This window comes from Indicator indicator, chromosome 8 (genome assembly GCF_027791375.1).
Source record: "Indicator indicator isolate 239-I01 chromosome 8, UM_Iind_1.1, whole genome shotgun sequence".
NCBI lineage: Eukaryota > Metazoa > Chordata > Aves > Piciformes > Indicatoridae > Indicator > Indicator indicator.
The window spans coordinates 21,852,693-21,872,253 of NC_072017.1; the positions used below are offsets into that span (position 1 = coordinate 21,852,693).

The 19,561-nt window shown below is 36.8% G+C and overlaps 2 protein-coding genes across 2 annotated transcripts in view; one reads left to right on the forward strand and one right to left on the reverse strand.

The window, feature by feature from the left end:
• The first annotated feature begins 134 nt into the window (after positions 1-134).
• Positions 135-910, forward strand: C8H4orf46 (chromosome 8 C4orf46 homolog). The gene is made up of 2 exons (XM_054382942.1): positions 135-275; positions 382-910. The coding sequence occupies exons 1-2, from the start codon at positions 135-137 to the stop codon at positions 535-537; spliced, it is 297 nt and encodes a 98-aa protein (XP_054238917.1). The 3' UTR covers positions 538-910.
• A 2,086-nt stretch (positions 911-2,996) lies between these two features.
• Positions 2,997-19,561, reverse strand: part of RXFP1 (relaxin family peptide receptor 1) — a 34,207-nt gene continuing 17,642 nt past the window's right edge. Inside the window, exons 4-18 of the mRNA XM_054382943.1 lie at positions 19,058-19,163; positions 17,158-17,229; positions 15,603-15,674; positions 14,478-14,549; positions 13,616-13,687; positions 12,806-12,880; positions 12,456-12,527; positions 11,470-11,541; positions 10,685-10,756; positions 9,299-9,370; positions 6,688-6,759; positions 6,237-6,466; positions 4,700-5,110; positions 3,997-4,215; positions 2,997-3,298 (exon numbers count right to left, since the gene is read on the reverse strand). Coding sequence (XP_054238918.1) covers positions 2,997-3,298; positions 3,997-4,215; positions 4,700-5,110; positions 6,237-6,466; positions 6,688-6,759; positions 9,299-9,370; positions 10,685-10,756; positions 11,470-11,541; positions 12,456-12,527; positions 12,806-12,880; positions 13,616-13,687; positions 14,478-14,549; positions 15,603-15,674; positions 17,158-17,229; positions 19,058-19,163 — 1,991 coding nt within the window. The remainder of the gene's footprint in view (positions 3,299-3,996; positions 4,216-4,699; positions 5,111-6,236; positions 6,467-6,687; positions 6,760-9,298; positions 9,371-10,684; positions 10,757-11,469; positions 11,542-12,455; positions 12,528-12,805; positions 12,881-13,615; positions 13,688-14,477; positions 14,550-15,602; positions 15,675-17,157; positions 17,230-19,057; positions 19,164-19,561) is intronic.

Sequence of the window (19,561 nt, forward strand, 5' to 3'; positions counted from 1 at the left end):
AACACTACCACTCCTAGCATGCAGCGCGCCCCCGAGCCTCAACAGAGCCTGCGGGGGCGGGACCAGAGAGGGGGGAGGGGTGAGGCTCGGCGCGAGATGGGCGGGCCGGGTGGTGTCGCAGCGCAGAGCGGGAGATGGCTACGGCGGTGCCAGACGAAGTTCCCGCCGCTGGGACCCAGAGGGTCCGCGACGGAAGCGAGCGGTCCCGACCGCCGGATCTGCCGGCCGGCAACACGCGGGCGGTGCTGGAGGAGGTGGAGATGCAGATTGGCGATGTAAGTACAAGTGTGGCAGTCAGTCGGTCGGTCGCCCTCTCACGAGGACGTCGGGGGGTGGGACCGGACAAGCGTCGGCGACCCTCAACCTCTGCCATTCCTCTAGGCCGCCTTCTCTCTGGCGAAGATCCTGGAGGCGACGTCGGCTGTGTCGGCCCAGGTAGAGGAGCTCGCCACCAAGTGCTCGGAGAACGCCCGGTTCCTCAGAACGTGGCGGGACCTGCTGAGGGAGGGGTACGAGTCCCTGAAGCCCAGCGGCTGACCCTGTCCCGCGGTGGCTCCTCCGGGTCTCACCGAACTGCCCGTATCAGACTGGAACGTGATGGGTTTTTTCAAATAGTCCTTTTTAGGGAGCTCGCATAGGTTTTGGTTTTCTCTCAGCAGCCCCCCGTGAAGCGGGAGTGCTTTCAGAAATACTTCATGGATGTTGTATGTAAGTCACTGAGAAAAATTACTTTGTTTAGGGAATCAGGTTGCTTCCATTTCTGCTCAAGCGATCTCCTACATTAAATACTCTACATTTTTTTTTTCCTCTGATATGGTGAATGCAAAGTTAGTATGTGTGGCATCTCCAGACCTCCTTACTGGTGGGGAAGTGGTGCGAGGAGGTACTGCCAGCCCTCCCTTTGAAACAGCTGTGAGCAACAGCAACCCTTGCCACCAATGCCAGAGAAGCTGGCAGAAGTAACCTCAAGTTTTTCTCTATGCACATTTCTTCTGTCTTAAGGATGGGATAACATGGCGAGTCATGGATTATTTACAAGTTTTAGATAAGCCCTGTATCCCCCAACCTTACTACTTTTAGCAGTATTGTGGGAGGGTTTTACAAAGTTACACAATTTTTTGCAATATTTGATCATGGCAAACAATGCTACACTCTTATTTTGGTAAAAAAGTGCCTTATGATGGACCATATATCTCTTCATGCTACAAGTTTAACAGCATTGTTTACTGATAGGATGGATTATTTTGAACACTAAGCAAAAGCTTCCGTCAGTTAGAAAAGAATCCATGAAATGTATTCTCCCATCTCTTGGGAAGCACATTAGAGCTTTTTCAGTACTTGGTCCTATTTTATATCTTTGCCTTAAGCAGCTTACAACTTACAGTTAACAGAACTTTTGAACTGTGATATCCGTAATAAACGGAAATAAATAGCTGTACTGAAACTCCTGTAGCTTCACCAGAACAATATGAAAAAAGTAATGCTCAAATGCAATGGGAGCCTGCAAGAGAACATGGTTGTACTGTGATTTATTAGCCTTATTTTTACTGGTATTTTTACTTTTTAAAAGGCAAACTGTAATTTTCTTACCAAAACAATAAAGATGTTACTCATGGAAACAAAGATGAACATTGAGTGTGTCCCTAATGTAAGTAAAAAAACAGAAGTAAGGACAGACATCCTTGCATATCACATCAAAAGTAGTTACAGTCATTGTATTCTTGGAGGATACAAATTCTGTTAAGTTCTGATTGCACCAATTAAAGACAATCCATGTGGATTTGATTTAGCTGTATTTAACTCCACAACCCAAAATGTTGATAACCAATGCAGAAAAGAAGTAATCTTGTTCAGTGGATGATCTTTTATTTCAGTAAAACATACAGTAGTGGAAACAAGATGCTTTACAATCTTCAAGATAATCCAAAATTCTGTAAACAGTTGAGTGTGAGTCACACTTTTAATTCTACTTCTTACACTATTAAGAAGTTAAGTGCAAACATTGGAAGTATTTTTAACTTAAAAGGCTCCAAATTATCAATGCAAAAGAACCATTTCTTTTACTACCATGAGCTTTTAAGCCATCAGACCATGAGTTCGGTACTGAAACAACTAGGGAGGTCATCATAATTCAGAATGGAAAATATTCTTCAGTAAATGTACACAAAGAAACTGCCTCAACAGGATGGTTTCAGATATGATAGATTTTTACCCTTGTAAGAAGTAAAATAATGCCCCCAAATGTGCCGATTGGCTGTGCACCTTAAGTTATTTTAACCATAATGCATTCAGATGCACAAGGTAATTAAAATGTTACACCTGTTAAGCCTTCTATTTGGCCATCTCCCATTATTCCATGTAGAGAGACAGACTGCTGAGGACTGCCACCAGTGTGGAGCTGTGCATGTAGCCCATTAAGCCCAGTGAGGAAAAAACCAGCAACAGGATGTTAAGATACTCAGTCCAGTCTTTCCAGGCAAGGATGCTTTTCTGAAGGGGAACAATTCCACACTCAATTGAGAATTTTTTTTTTTTTTTAAAATTTCCACAGTTCTTGTCTGCCTGAATTGGAATGACCATTAAAAAAAAAAATGAGGAAACTTAAAAAAAGATATCTCAGCTGTTGAAATGAGAAACAATAAAAAAACCCCAACAAACAACTAATGAAAATAGCCTTATCCCCTTCCCCAAGATAGATGGATTTTGAAACATTCTGCTTTCAGAGTGAGATGTTTCAAATGACAGTTCATTTTTTTCCCCACACTGCTTCTGGGAGAAAAAAAAACAAGCATTGACTTCTCATTCTGATGTAGGACAAGTTGTCAAAGCATCAGGTACCATTGTGAGATGGTAAAATTATTGTGTCAGTTATACTTGCTTTTGTTCACGTGAGCCCAGGTGTCATACCTCCCTCTTCTTTCCTTGTTGCTGTAAAGCAGTAAGCCCGCAGATATCAAGCTAACAGTGCAGTGTCACCGTGAAGATTCAAAATGTATTTACGTGCATGAATTTAATCTTGTTGACTGTGTAGTCACTGAAGCTTCAGAGGAGTCTGTACAAAGCACAGGCTTCTTTACCTTTGGTGTGATTTCATGCATTGGCCACATCTCTACCCAGATGAATGATGGACCATATGTTTTCTGATTGCCTTTACCTCTTTTGGATCTTCTTTGTCTGTAATTATACCAAACCTGATGAATCATTTCTTTGAAAGGTCGTGTAGTCAAGGTATAGAGAAGAGGATTCAAAGCACTATTTATTGGCAGTATAAAAATCACCACCCAAGAAGTTATGGTACCTAAAGGAGGGAAGAAGAAAGGAAGCTGTTACAGGTATTCCAGTGTCAGTACCCTTTCTAACAGAGTTTTACAAGCCTGACACAAAGAAGCTGTTTTTCTGGCATATACCAGTACATTTTTTTGCAAAGAGAAGGAAAAGAATAAAGTGCCATTTTTAATCTTTTAGGTTAGGCTGGTTTTGCATGGGAATATGTTTATTGCATAAAGAAGGTAAGCAGAGTTTATATGACTTAACTTTGAACTGAAAGTACCAATTAGTGAAAGAAAGTTATTTTAAGGTAACAATTATATTGTCAAGCCAACATAGGAAGCACTGTATTGTCCTGAGCTGTATTTAGTCAGCAGAATCTCCAGCACAACCTGCAAAAGCCAAGATAAGACAAGCCAATGCAGTTCAGCCTTGGTTTTCAAATACATTTTGTACATTTTACAAATGTTATACCGAGACAGACACAGACCTGAATTATTTGAATGTATTTTTTTTGCCTGACTTAAAGGTGAGTAATCTTTGATGATAGTAGTAATCAGTAGCAAGACTATATAGTTCAATTATTTTGTGCATACATATATATATAGGTACATAAGAAAGGTCATTGTAGTAATATAATTCAATATAGTAAATTATTTTTCTTCTGTAGTGGAAACAAACTCTTCATAGAGACACAGCTGAAACAGCCTCACAAAAGGAAGGACATACCTGGTATTTCTACTTGAAGTAAAGAAAGGAGTTTCAAAATAAAAATGGGTATCCAACACAGTGCATCAGTAAATACAATGAAGAAAAAACGTTTAGCGAGGATCATCTCTTTTTTAATGTGATTCCGAATTTCAGTAGCTGTAATAGCTGTTTGGTGAACACTGTAGAACATACTCCCGTAGGAAAACACAATGATGATAAAAGCTGCCAAGTTTACACCTGTTTAAGAAGTTAAAATTAGTTGTAAATTAACAGCATAATGGCAATTTCACATTGTCTATTTGCAGGATAAGTAGTAAAAAAAAAAAAAAAAGTTTAAATTGCTAGTCCCATAGAACTAAGTGCCCAGAAAATCTGAGTCTGCCTTCAGCTAAACAGTGAATTTTTGCCCCTGTTCATGTATTCATTTCATGCATTGACACTCGACAAATGGCTGCATCGGATCCAATCTATGTAGTTCTTTTCTGGTCTTATCATTGCTCCACTTCCCTGACAAAATCTATTCATTCAGCAACTTAGTAGTCATTAATTTCTTTCTACTTTTTCAGCCCTTCATGCATTTTAAGATATGTAAGAATCTACATAATATAGTAAAATATCCAGACTGGAAGAAGCCCTTAAATGATAAATAGAACATCTAAATATGAGTTTGGTTAAGTTCATTTGCAGCTCTAATCATATACAAGGAAGAAATGCCACTTACCTAAGAAAATGACAACAGAATAAATCTGACTTCCTGAACTTTCTGATTGTTCTGAATGAAGAGGAAAACAGACGCCATTGGTGCCATAGTAGTTCCTGAAAAATTCCTTATTGCTCAGTGGAATAAAAGCAACAGCAAACCCAATAATCCAGATAAGAACCAAAATGGAAATTGTCCTGCATTTTCGGGGCTTCAAACATCTAAAAGGATAAACTATGCAGATGTATTTTTCCAAAGTCAGGTAAGTCAATAGTAAGACTGATACCTCTGTAGACAGAATAGCCAGCGATCCCACCAACTGACAGTGAATACTGTCCATCCACAACTGAGCATGCTTGTTGTACTCTCCACGATATTTAAGATCAAAAGCTCCAATCACAAATAAATATATTCCCATCAAACAGTCAGCACCTGTGGGTAGAGTGCTTAATATCAGTATTTACACATCTGAATTTCCTAATCTCTATGTGGCTGTGTATTGGAAAACAGACATAAACATGTCTGTACATGTGAGCACATATTTATAAATCAGCTAGTACAGAGATATAAAATGAGTATTATAGTTGGAGTGCTATTGTGAATTATGGTTAAAACAGTAGAAATCAGTTCTTTTCCTTTGCAAGCTGCAAGTAGGACAAAGATATGACTTCATTTATAAAAATATTCACGCAAATGTCTTTTTATTGGATTTTACTCCATTTTGTGTTGACGTTTGGCTTAAGATAATTTGCCTTGAGTAAGGTGTCTCTGCTAGACTCAGAGCTTAGTTTTGGTTTGTCCACCTTATGCTAATTCTAAGCAGATGTGCACAGATTTTTAAAACTAATGAGGGAAGAGGAGCTGTAGACATAGAGCTGAAGGCTTCTCAGGTGTTTTGTCTAGAGATTGTGTAGTAGTCAGCTTGTTCCCGTGGAAACAGCAATGTTTCCAAATCACTGACGTGCTGTATTCAGAAATGTTGCAATCATTCTATATATTGTTGACAATTACTTTTCAAAATGCAACTAATTGTGTTTGTGAAATATTTATAGGTTGTCCTGTACTGAGACGGGGTACAAGACTGTGGTGACTGTAATGGCAAATAGATCATTCATAAACTTGGCTTGCTTTTGGGGGAGTGAAAAGGGATTAATTTTCTATATTTGTATAAGTAAACTTTTGCTCATATGCAAAATAGAATACACTCTTGAACATAGTATTTACATGCACAAGTTCCTATTTACTCAAAAGCAAGCAGTAAGACTTATGTTTCTAGGTATTTGAAAAATTTGGATTTTTATCACTTTTCGATGAAGAAAGTGGGAATTTAACACAATATTCACCACATTAAAATCAAATGCTAAAACTTTAGAATGTATTAGCTGCCAAAACCAGCATTTAATGAGACCTCCTAGTGCATAAGGTACAGCATTTTGTATTGCCATTTGCAATAGCATGAAAGTTCAGTTAATCCAATACTGGAAATATGTCACTGCATTATAAGAACACACACTATGAGCAGGCTAGACCGATATTCTGCTAGTCGTGGAGTACTCACAGCAGAGTGACATTATTGAGATGGCGTGGAGCTTGTTCTCTGATCTGATGTAAGGTCTCATGCAGATAACAAAAATATTTCCAAAGCAGGTGATCGCAGATACAACCCAGACAAACACTCTCTGTATGATGCTAGCTAAAAGATTCTCAAGGGATGAAATCCCGTCAGTATTGGGCTTACAGCTGCGCACATGAGGGGCATATCCACAGTACTGGAATTTCTTAAAATATCTGTTTATGAGAAAGAGAAACAGTAAGAGTTTTATTTATCAAAACTTTCTAGTAACTACTCAGAAAACATATTCTCAAAGAAGAAAAATTAAAACCTGTGAAATTTGACAACTGGTCCCATGCTACTTTTCATATACTTTCATACACTGTTTTCAGTTATGCCATATTCTGTAAACTGTAAAATTCAGACCGAGGAAAAGAAACTGGAGTAATCTACTTACATGTGGGAAAGATTTCTCAAGGGTCTGAACATTCTTCTCTGGATATTTGCAATTTCAATGCCCTCCAAGCTGCTGTAAACAATATTTTACTTTCAGTAAAAGGCTGTAGAAACTCAGTAGTAAAAGAACAAACTTTATGAGCATATAATTGTATTTCTATCATTGTAAGAAACTAGGGATGAACTTTAATTACATATAATCTGACATGTCTTTGAAACTTGAACAGAAAGGCTGCATAAAAGCTGAAGTGGAACAAAATAAGTAGCAGCTAATTCGAATAAACTTGATATTCCTCCAAAATCATGAATAAGTGTTTTTTTGGTGCTCTCAGCAGCACAATCTCCCATTGTTGTTGCCCTTCCAAAGTACTGTTCTACTGATGTTCTTTAATCATCTCTGGGAAAAGAATAACTTGTTCCAATAGTATATTACATGTAAAATATTACTTCTGTCTTTTATACTGGGGAGTGCTTTACTAGACAAATAAACCACTGCAGGAATAAAGTCTTTATTGTGTTAAGAGCAACAGGAAGCTGGGACATAGAACACGGCCATGTAAGGGAAAACGCTGACTTTCTTGTGACACATAGATGGGATTTATTTCTTTCTTTATTTAAACATATTGAAAGTGACACTATTTCACCTGCAATGCTAGATTACTGAAACGTAAGTACGTAAGTTCTTATTTTAGAACTCAGATTTCTGCGTTCTTTCAGTATGTGCCATTCACTGTTTAGACATGCAATTGGTCAGGCATCTTTGGTTCTCCTTGTCCAAAGCCATATTTGGACATTATTTGTGTGAGTTCTGAGAGTATTTCAGCAAAAGTGAGGAAAAGTACTAGTTGTGCTGGTTAGTTACTGTGGGCTGATGGGCAGTTTTGCCAGGAGATGAGAAAAGCTCCTCATATGTAAGTGCGTTAGTTTTATTTGAGCACTGCAGTGAATCTTGGGGTGTGCTTTCCCCAACTATTCTTACTATTTCTAACTAAGAAAGAGGAAACTGGTATTCTGAGCAACTGATGTTGACCAGCAGGTCTAGGAAGGTGGTTCTCCCCTTCTACTCCACTCTCATGATCTCATGTTCAAGGCCTGGCTGGACGGAGCCTCAAGCAACCTGTTCTAGTGGGAGGTGTCTCTGCCCACAACAGGGGGCTTGGAACTAGATGATTTTTAAGGTTGCTTCCAACCCAATCCATTCTATGATTCTACAAACTGCTGAGCTATACAGTTTCTTATAGGTGTATCTCAAGATCTAACAACTGTAACTTTAATCATGCAAGGTCATGGTCACAGAATTGCATGAGTTCTTTGGTGTTAAATAATGGATAAAGCATATGCTGTAGCCTGACTGTTAGGGACGTAATTATTCCTTTCTGTGCTCAGCTTCTTATTTTCATGAAACTTAGAGATTTGACATTTGCAGGTCATTAGACATTTACCAAATGTATCTGAATTTGGCCACAGGATTCCAAATCACTGTGACGAAGCATATGAACTATTGTCTACGGTTCAGGGGTCAAATCAAACTCCTATTTTGCTCCTATCCAAGGAAATGTCTTTTTTTGGATCTCCACAACCATTTATAGTAGGGCTTGCTGCAATAGGACAAGGTTTAGTGGTTTCAAATTAAAAGAGGAAGGAAATTTTTTACAATGAAGGTGGTGAAACACTGTAACAGGTTGCTCAGAGAGGTAATAGGTGCCTCATCATTGAAAACATTTAAGGCCAGGTTGGATGGGGCTCTTGCTTTGATTAAGGATGTCCCTGCTCACTGCAGGGAGTCTGGACTAGATCTGTAACAGTACCTTCCAGCTGAAAGCATTCTATGATTCTATGATTTTGACAAGGACCAACGCTGTGCTTGACCAAGCTGGTTATTGCAGATGTGCAGTAGACTGTGAAGATGTACTTAAATATATTGCAGGATAATTACAGATTTGCAAGATTGTCACTGCACTATCACACAGTTTTAGGAGTTTTGCTTGCAGAATTTGAATTTGAGCTGCTGTGCTAGTTCACCCACAAAAACTCCCCCTAAATGTTTCAAAAAGATTTGTAGAACTCCCAACTCTCCATGACATGACAGCTGAAACCTACTTGGGTTTATATTGTCCTTTTCATGGTGTTAGCCATAGATTCTGTAAGAATGTAAATAAGTCCCCAAACTTGTACATATACTAAATTCCTTTATTATTCCTGTCTTTACCTGTCTGTAGTAAAGATACTTGTCCATGGTGTTAATAGCCCCAGCTGGTCCTTGCATGACCCTTAAGCCCAATGAACAAATTGTCCAAAGTCAGATGAAAGTTGCATTAACTTTTTCTATAATAGCAGAAAAGACAATGTGCTTTTCTAAACTGAAGTTATGATCTCTTTTTGTTGGAAAAAAATTCTAATGGATATTTTCCATTAGAAAATGGAAAATATCCTGAAATGGATATTTTCAGGAAGGAAATTTGAACATTGCTAGTAAGGCTCAAATTGCTGAAGATATCAACATATTTCAAGGGCAGTTTCTTACAAAAACATATTCTGGATCATATTCTCCTGAAGGAGTTATGCATAATCACAATGAAAATATAGATAAGATATGACATCTTGGTACTTACAGGGATTTGAGTTTATTTAGAAAATCAAACTCATCTATTTGTATTTTCTTGATGGGGTTGTGAGAAAGGTTCCTGTAAATATAGTATGGATATAAGTAACTTTGTACATCTTCCTTACAGATTGTTCTAAAAATAAAGTCAAACTACCTAACCTGTTTGCTTTTCTAGTCCTGTACCAAGGACTTGTACATTTGGCAGCTACAGCTGCAAATAGTAACATTCATTTAATGCTATTCAGCTTGCTAAGCCACTGGAAAGTGTAACTGGATACTTCACAGGCTTCATGCACACACAACTGCTTCTCCAGCCTAATGCTTAAAGCTTTTGGCAATAGAAATATTTAGTTATTAAATTTTTCAAGACCTTTCTTTCAAGTAAAAGAAGCTGAGCTACACACATTTAGAAATATATTACATCTGATTTTGCTAGTTGCTACAGTAGACACAGAGGCAGTGAAATGTAAAAATAGATGTTAACACTCGGTGCAAGAATGCTTCTAGGTACATTCCTTTTTTTTTTTCCCCCCTCCCTATAGCTTTTCATTATGTTTTCATTTTGGAATTGTAACTAAATGTGCAGACTTGGTAAATGCAGCTACCCACAGCTGCCCCATGGCTGTATGATGGATCCAAGGGATGCTGAAAAAGCACAACACCCACTCCCCTCCTGCTTATTCTATACACAACCTCTTCTTCTCCAGAGAGGTCTTCAATTTTGTGACTAGTGACTCTTTCAGATTGTGTGAGAACGACTGGGACTTTCCAGCAGCAACATTTGAGAATTTCCTATGTATGCACCATGGGAAGAATGAGAGTGTCTTTCTGTGGGTTTGTTTTTTTTTTTTTTTTTTTAATATTTCACAGGAGAAAAATAGTTGCAAGCAAGGTATCTATATGATGCACATATATGTTCATGATCTATTTTTAGGGCTAAACACTGAATGTTCCTCTCAAGTTATCAATTTCTCATGATCTAGCTAGTATAGCTCAATTTGTACATACTGACAAGATCTAGAAAAAAAGTAGGATTAGAACTTACTGTATTTTGGGACATAAAAATACACAACTTTTACAAAACCTTTCCAGGCAAAATATTATATAGAATTACTTTTGGGATAAGTATTCTTAAAGCAGAGCTTAAATAATGTACACAAACAATGGTGCTTTTTAATTCCCAGCATTCATGACTACAAGTATCATACCAAATGAACAATATACAGTTTTATATAGTAATTTATAATAATACTATATTATATAATTTATAATAATATAATAAGTATAAAATAATTATAATAATATAATATTTTATAATAATATATTACATAATTTATAATAACATATAATAATATTATATATAATATTTATATAATAATATAAGAATTCTTACAGTTGTGAAAGCTCCTTTAGATCCTTAAATATATATGGAGGAAGTGATTCAATCTTGTTGCTAGCCAAATCTCTGCAGAAATAGCCACAGGTAGGATAAAAGTAAGTCCTTTGTTGGCTTAGTATTTTTACATCAGTTTTTCAATTTCAAGACACACAGTTTTATTGGATATCGTTTATTATACAGGTTATCAGAAACCCTGGCTGTAAAAGAATGCTGTTAAAACAAGGTGGGAAGCTAGATACATCAGATCTCTCTTTGTCCAGTTAGTTCAGATGTGCCCGTAGATATATAATTCTACTTAATTCTATAATAATATATAATTCTACTATAATTCTATAATTCTATTCACATTTAGAAAAGGCAGTAAAATACCCTTAACTCGGGTTGTAGGTGATTTTTTCACATGGACAAACTAGCACATTTTTCTATTAGTTCTATCAACTTTGCACACAAAAATATAAACAATCCTAATGACAGTTTACTGTAGAGCAAAGGTCTCAGTCCGACTGAAACTGGCCAATTGGTCTAAAAGACATTGAAAGCACTCACACCCCTGGATTGGAGGTGATGTAAGATTAATCTATTTTATTTATATTATCAAAGTACTTAACGATCTTGTAAGAAAAAACCCTGATTATTTCTTACCTGCAAAATATATATAAAACACCCTGAGGATAAGTGCTATCTCCAGAGCATGTCATATGAAATAGAATTTATGATAAATGATATTTATTTACAATATAAATTATAAAATGTTGAGAATTGAGAAGAAAACTACTCACAATTCATCTAACATCTGAAGAGAAGAAAAACTGTTTTCATTTAAAGAGCTGATTTTATTTCGTCTCATCACCCTGAAAGAATAGAACAAACTTATGTTGCTGCTTCCTGACAGCTACTTGATTTTGGAGAAAAATTTTTATAAACTTTTAAAATTCTCTCTTCTCTACATCTTCAAATGTTCACCCAATTGATTAACAAGATAATTGGATCTAGAAGCTCACTGTTTTACTCATAACTTTTCATATGTTTCATATGCACACATGTTTTTGTGCATATAGATCTATACCCATAGGAGGCTGGTATAAACTGACTGAGGGCAGGAGAAAGATTAAGTGGGCTGGAAGCCTTGGAACCTAACCACAATTCAGACACAGGCACACAGCTGTGCAACTTCACCTGTATTTCAGTTGCCACTGAGTTTGCTCCTTAAATAAGCAACTCAGATTTTAAAAACAAAGAGAAAGTCAAGAATATGGGTAGTGCACAAGAGATAAAATTGAAAGTGCAGGTACTGTGGACCTTCCTGATCTATCTAAAAGTGGAATGGATTTTCTGAACATGATTACATCATCACTCACAAGCTTTGCAGAAAATTCTAAAATTGATGAGACAGCCAATCCCCCAGCCAATTAAAGTCTTTAAAATGAAGCTGCTATATATTTTTTATGTCTACTATTTTTTATTACGAGATTCCCCCCCCTCCTTTTCCAAGTAAAATCTTACAATGAAAATTTCTAAATCTTAATATCAATCAAAATTGCTCCAGTGAAGTTTACTTGCATATATCAATGCTGAACTTTGCTGTAAATGTAAACAGTGGTTATCCTGTATGGTGCTCATTTAAACCCAAGCACTTAAATATAATCCCCTTGACATCTAAATAACCATGATACTCAAGAAACTTTTATATTAGCTGTAATTAGTCACTTGACTGCTCAGCACAAGCATATCTCACTCTGGCTAGCTAGTACATCCTATTACTTACAGTACAGTTAGAGTGTTGCAGGAGATGAAAGTGACATTCCTTATATAATGGATATGGTTCCCTTCAAGGTCTCTAGGGGATAAAAACAAAACATCAATCACTGAGAAGAAATTCAGGTAGTTGTTGTAAGGCAATTAATGAAAAATACTACCAGGTCTTCATGACTACAGAGAAAGTGGGAAGCAGACATGTAATATTTCTTCACAATTAATTAATGACTTCAGGTCATCAACCCTGCAGTGACCCAGCAGGCACTTTGTATGATCCAGCACCTTATTAGAAAAAGACACATGAAAGTGCTAAACATAGGCAACAAAATAATATTTTTCTAGTGAAATAAGTTGACTTACAGCCAGCTGAGTCTTGGCATATATTGGCACAGAGGTTTATCAGGCAAACGAGCAAGAGAGTTATTCATCATCTCTCTGAAAAAGATAGAAATAGTATAACTGTCTATATTTGCCAAAAATTACATTATAGAAAAAAAAATAATCACATCTCTTTTTGCTTGTACTCTTGGTAGTATTATTTTCTTAAACTTGAATGTATTGTCCCTGTGGCATTCTGCAGAGAAGTATTTTTCCTTAACTTTTTAGCTACCAGATAAAGGAAAGATGATCACTGCTGTTTAAATAAAACATAGCAAGTCAACACAAATATATTGAGTATTCAGTCATGACATGTAACTTCTGTGGGTGAGAGAGGAAGGGTGATACTGGAGAGAGCTTTCCCTTCAGGCTGCAGGAGAAGAAGGTCCCTTGTCATTGGGGCTGGAAAGGGCAGTGGCAGGTTATGAACAGGGACTCGGAAAGTCAGCCAGGCTACTGCCAGGGGCTGGGAGCTATGGGCCCCCTGCCTACTGCATGGTGGCTCTGGAGGTCGACTGGCACCCATTGCTGCAGCTGCTACCTCTCTGCCCTCTCAGAGACATTGTCTTTTTACCATTTTTTCCCCACTGATCTCCCTGTATTTTTCTAGAGACTATGTGTCAGCTAGGTATCAAAATCCTCCTACTCCAGCACATTTTGCCTGACAATAAGAAAAAGCTGCCAACATACCAGAGTAAGCAAGCACAGTTGTTATATAAAGAGGTTTATATGTATCTGCCCTTTTTGTTCTGTTATTTTAAATAACACTTTTGGCTCTTATTCCATACTTACAGAAGAATAAGTGATTTGAGTCCATAAAATGTTAATGGAGAGATCCGATTTATTCTATTATTTTCAATTATCCTATAAATTACAGCAAAGAATGTATCAGATTGATGATTGACCACAGTCCTAAATTGAACAGATGATAAAAAGTAACATATTTTGAAGTGGATTTCTTCAAATGTCCATTCAAACTACTTTAACAATTAATGCAGTACTCTTTAGCAGATCAGAGTAGTCACTGAATTAATTTCCTCTGAGAAGAATTTAATTAAAAAAATTAGTCTCAGAGAAAGTAATTACTTTCAATTTAGAAAAAAAAAATGTTTTCCTGTGAGTTTTTAAATGGAATTTTGAATGGATTATCTGTGAAACAAAGCTGCACCACATAACAGTGTTCCACGGCAATATAACAGTTCCAAACACAAAGAAAAATTTTAGACATGTTATTATTTCCTTATTTTTAATAACTCTATGAAGTCAAAATAGTATTTAATTTTAATCTGAAAGACAGTAATATTTCAGATTATGACAGTCATTTTGTCTGGGACATTTCACACACTATTTACAGGGAAAGATCTGCCTCAAAAATTATCTTTTTGGTTCATAGTAATTGAGTTATTTCATGTATGTATTTGTAACAAGCAATTACTAATAAATGTTATTTATTTTTGTAAAGGTCATCAGTCATTGGAGCCATTAAGGCCCAAGAACTAATTTCTGCTGTCACCAAAATCAGCTGGATTTTTACCTTATGGTGTGGCAGTATGACATATTGCTGTGCACAAAAATGGAATCTGTCTAAATATTTCTTTCTTATGCTTTAATTGTCCCTTGATAAAATAAAGATACAACTGCAAAACCAACATACAGCCACTCAAGTCTGTGGAGATCTTCAAAGACACCAGGCTTCAAACTGGTTATCCTGTTGTTACTCAGGTATCTAAAACAAGACCAAGCAAAGATAAATGAGTAGAATGATTAATCAGCATCAGATGAATGAAAATGAATTTTAAGACTTTTTTTTTTCCTTGATAGCATATCAAAATACTGCTAGACATTTTCATAATTATGTTTCTTGATTATGGTAATTTTCATAACCACCTTTGAGAGCAAGATAGGACTCTCTCTAGTGAGGACTTTCAAAACAATTATGTTGAACATTTTATCTCATCAATAAGAAATAAGCTAAATATTTTTACTGTGTCATGTTTTAGGGCTTTCCCAGTTTCCTTCTGTGGAGCAATTTGTTCCATGAATGTTCCCAGGATTTCATTCAGTCTTCGCAAAGGATGTTAATAATAAATGTAGATACCATAATCATGGAAAAAAAAAGGCTGAGAAATGAACAGGGAGGGATACTATAAATGGTCTGAGAAGGCAATAACAGCAGCTGTAATAACAGATAATCAGCCATACTCATTTGATGGAAAAATAAGAGGTACAACATTTAAAAGTTTTCCTTTTAAAAACATTACAGAAACAGAAAAATGTACCAAACAATGCAATTTATCTGTCATCTCTTTCACTGAGCATTTTCGTTAAAAGTTAGAAGAACCTTTCAAAAAGCTGCTGTAAAATAAAGAAAAAAGTGTTATTTTCATTACTGATACTGACCATTTTCGTTTGCCTCTGCAAACCAACATAAAATGTTAAAGAATTTTTATCCATCACAAGTTCTTGCTTCTGTTTTACTCTTTGTTCACTCTCTCTGACTTTCTGCAGGGTAACTACCATACCTTCTTCTATAATGAGGATGTGGGGAATAGGAGTGAGCTATAGAGCCTATGTGAATGCTAAAATTGTTGTACTGTCACATAAACTTGTACAGATAGCTCTTAATTTTTATTTGCTTTCTCAATTCAATCACTGAATTAAAGGTTTGGATCATTTTGTAACTTTCTAACACTGAATTAAATAAAAAAGAGAAGTCCATTATGACTGTCAGAGATCTTCCCACTGCTTTTTGGTTCAGTATTTGAAAATAAATACTTACAGTTTTGTCAATTTATATAAACCTTTGAAAGCACGTTCAGATACTGCTCTGATTTTATTATTTTGAAGATGCCTAAAAAGATTAAAACACAACAATTAATTCTCTAAGCACAGAAAGTGAAAGCAATAATCAGTTAAATTCTATCCAGTAACCTGAATGTATGTGAAATACTTGAAAAGAAGCTGTCAGACTTGTTACACCTTAAATTTGACAATAACCATTTCACAGCTATAGCTCCAAAGCAAAATTTTGCACAGCAAATTTTGAATGAAAATACAGATTTAAATTTTCTGTTTATAGTATCAGAAAATTTTCAAAATGCTGCATTTTAAAGAGAATGCAATAAAAATGTAAAATGAGTCTTATTAAACTTCTGTAAACTAAGGAATAACAGTTTCTCATTCTGTCTGTCTTCATCTGCTTCGATAAAATGAGTTCAAAAATATTATCAACTGCAAACATTAAATCACTTTCAAATAACTTCAAAGGACTACAGTGTTATTTTCTAAACAATAGTTAGGTATGAATAATTTTAATTAAATTACAATTAATAAAGCATCCAGATGAGTTCTATTAAAAAGCAATAAGAACTTTGACATTGACTTTTATAAAATGGCTATGTTTCAAACACTGCTCAAGAGATTTCGGAACATCCCTGCCTATGGCAGGGAAGCTGGCATAGATGATCTCTAAGGTTCCTTTCAACCTAAGCCATTCTACAATTCTATGATTGTATGAAATGTACCCTTATCGATCACAAAGGCATAAAGCTGTTATTAGAAAGAAAGGTTTTGTACAGAGAGATACCTCTGTATTTCAGTGGAAACGTGCCTGTCGAGATTTAAGGTCATAGCGGCACTTAACGTTGTGAGCACAAGATGGTGCTGCAATACAGCACAGCTTCCATAAAAGTTACACTCAGGAAAGTTTTCTAGGAATAAGCGTCTTGAGCTGTTGACATAGGAGATCTGCTTCATATTTCTGCGTTTATTTGTTTCACTAATTCCATACAAATCAAAGTTTTTAAAGGCTATGATTTTTGACCAACATATGTATTACATATCCTAAAACATAACACAACGTTGTGTTGCCATATAGTTTGGCTGGTTGGGACATTACAAATTAGTACAAGACATAATTAAGAGTAAACCCAAGTGTCATGTCAGTGAGCTTTCCATGACAACGGGAAGTCTAAGTTTCCAAACTTTTGTTTGAGAATAAATTGATTGATTTGCTTTAATTTATTTTAGCTTATTACTGCTCATTATAAATGTAGCTTCCTTCAGACACAATGAACATTTAGCATTTTTCTGGCATAAAACAGTCAATATAAAAAAAAAAGTGCAGAAATGGTTTTGCAAAAAGAGAGATGTTAAATCAAGCTGTTTGAACCAAATAGGTTACATAATTAGATGAGGGACTGATGAGACAAAGCAGAATTTTGAGTATCATCTGAGGGTTTTTATTTAGATGCTAAGCCCTGTATGTGTCTCTGTGTGAGATGATGAATATTTAAGGCACTAAATATATATTTTAAGTCAAAGAATTCCCTTACAGATTTTTAAGGTCATGGTATTTCTTGAAAACATCAGCAGAAAGTTTCCTTAGCAGATTCCTCTGAAGAGACCTGTAGGAATGAATACACATAGTAAAATTACTCTCCCAGCTTTCTACAGTGCTGACACTTGTGTTATTTATTAAGAGTGGTTTTCACACCGCTAAGTAACAAAAGCACCATGAAACCATCTCAATATGCTACCTCTCCTTGTCTGAATATTTAGATCTACTTAAGCAGTAAGCCAAATACTTTATCCTCACCCCCCCCCCCCCCCAATGTTCTTCCATGTACCCAGCACAACTGATAAAATAATAATTAAGAGTTAAAAAGATTTGGATATGAACTATATCACAGATTTATTTCAAACCTCAAATGCCTATGCATCTTATTTCCCAGTGTGTGGGTTCCTGTTTCCACTGGGCACCAATTAAAATGTCCCATCAGGAATGAAAATCAGTCAGGGCACGGCTGGATTAGAAGAGAGTGTAGCCCAAAAGCCAGCTGAACTGACTCACTGCTATTTCTAAAAGTCTTTGTTGACTCTGAGCCAACAGCCAGTTTAAGTATATATTTGATATTGTGCATTAGTCTTCATTATGAAGTAGTGTAGTATTTGAACATGGACCCAACAAGGAGAACCTAAACTTCATGCATCATAAATTGCTATGTAGCAAAGATCCATAACCCTACTCCACAGGGAGGATCCTCAGGTAAGGACATGTAATGCTAATCTCTGCTCACCATGCAGCCTCTCAAACAGTGGTGTGCAAATTAAGAGCAACTGCAACCATTCCCTGATCTCTTCAAAAAAGTCTAGCTTCCAAAAACCTGTTTGTATGGTGACCCAGACCAGATTAAATAGTTTTAAATAAGAGCACATTCAGAGACAATAAACAAGAATTAAAAAGATGTGGTTAAGAAGGTAGTTCAACTGAGTTCAAGATTATTTACCTTATTGGCAGGAATATAGATCAGGAATATTGTTAGTATCATAAATAATAAAAAGTTTCTAAACCTTGTGTCTTCAAAGGCAATATTTGTTCTGAAGTCTTCTTTAGATTTCCTGAATTTGTTGCTTGCTGAAATCACTGTTACACATATTAGACGATCACACAGATATTTTTAGTTCATTTTCTCTCCTTTTGTGTTAGGAAAAGGTGTACTTAAAACATTGAAGGACTTGTTAACAGAGAGACACTGCACCAGCTGAGCCAACCAGTCATAGACATAAGGCTGTAGTTGTGTAAAGGTTGTAAGACTGATAGTCAAACCTAAACAGAGCAAGAGACCACTTTTCTGCCTGTGGCAGATTAGGCTGGGTGCCCCCTGCCACTGCTACATGAGATACACCTCTGGTGTCCTGGGTGCCCACCCACAGGGGTGGACACAGGAAACGACATATTTCTACCCATAAGTCCTGCACCCTATAAGGCCATCTGCAAAGTCATTCTCTTCCTCTTTCTTCCCTCTCTGCTCCCACGGGAGATGTCCTCTCTTATCGGGTAATGCCGGGGGAGTATCCTCAAGGCCTCTTAGGCCTGTCTAGGCCTAATGCCAGGAGGAGAATGGAGGGGGGGCAGTCTCAGACCTGGCCAGCCTGAGACTTGCCTAGCAGCGGGAGGGGGAAGAAAGAGCCCTGGGGGGTTTGGGTTTACCCTCAGGTAGCAAGAAGGGAAGGATTGGGAAGCTCTGGGAATTATGTAACGGGCTCTGTACGTTTTGGGATACTCTTTGCCACTATGCTTTGTAGTTTGTAGTTCTCTGTAGCTTCACCAATTGCTTTTCCATTTAAACTTTCCATCACTCTCCAATCTGTTTGTGTGAGTCTCATTCTTTTGTCCCTTTCGGGGCAAGAGATGATCTGTCTGGCCCCAAACCAGCACACTGCCTTACTTACATTATGGTTATGTTCGAAGAGACTGATGGGACAGCATGTAGCTTGGCAGCATCACAGAAGATCTCCAGCCTTTGGCAGGTACACTCTGCTGGCACAGCACCAGCCACTGCAGGAGAACAAAACATGGTTGAGGCAGAAGGTGAGATGGATAGTGTGATGGGATGTGGAGAAAAGAAGAACGAATGGTGAGCATAAAGACAGATGTATTAGGATGTGTTAAACAGAATTAAGGCAAACATTTTTGTGTAATTGATTTAGACCTAGGAAGGCTCTAGCGATAAATATAATGGGACACAGAAACTTATGTTACCTCCTGACATCTTTGAAAGAGCTTGTAAAAGCTGTTGAGATTTAGGTTTGAATTACAGGTATTTGGCACAGATTATCTGTGGCTCTTTTTTAAGATTTTGTCCAGGTGAAAACAGGATGAAAATGGCTCAGGAAGTCTTTGTTTCCTTGTGGAAGAATGCTCCCTTCCTTTTACTCCGAGAGATGTATATGTCA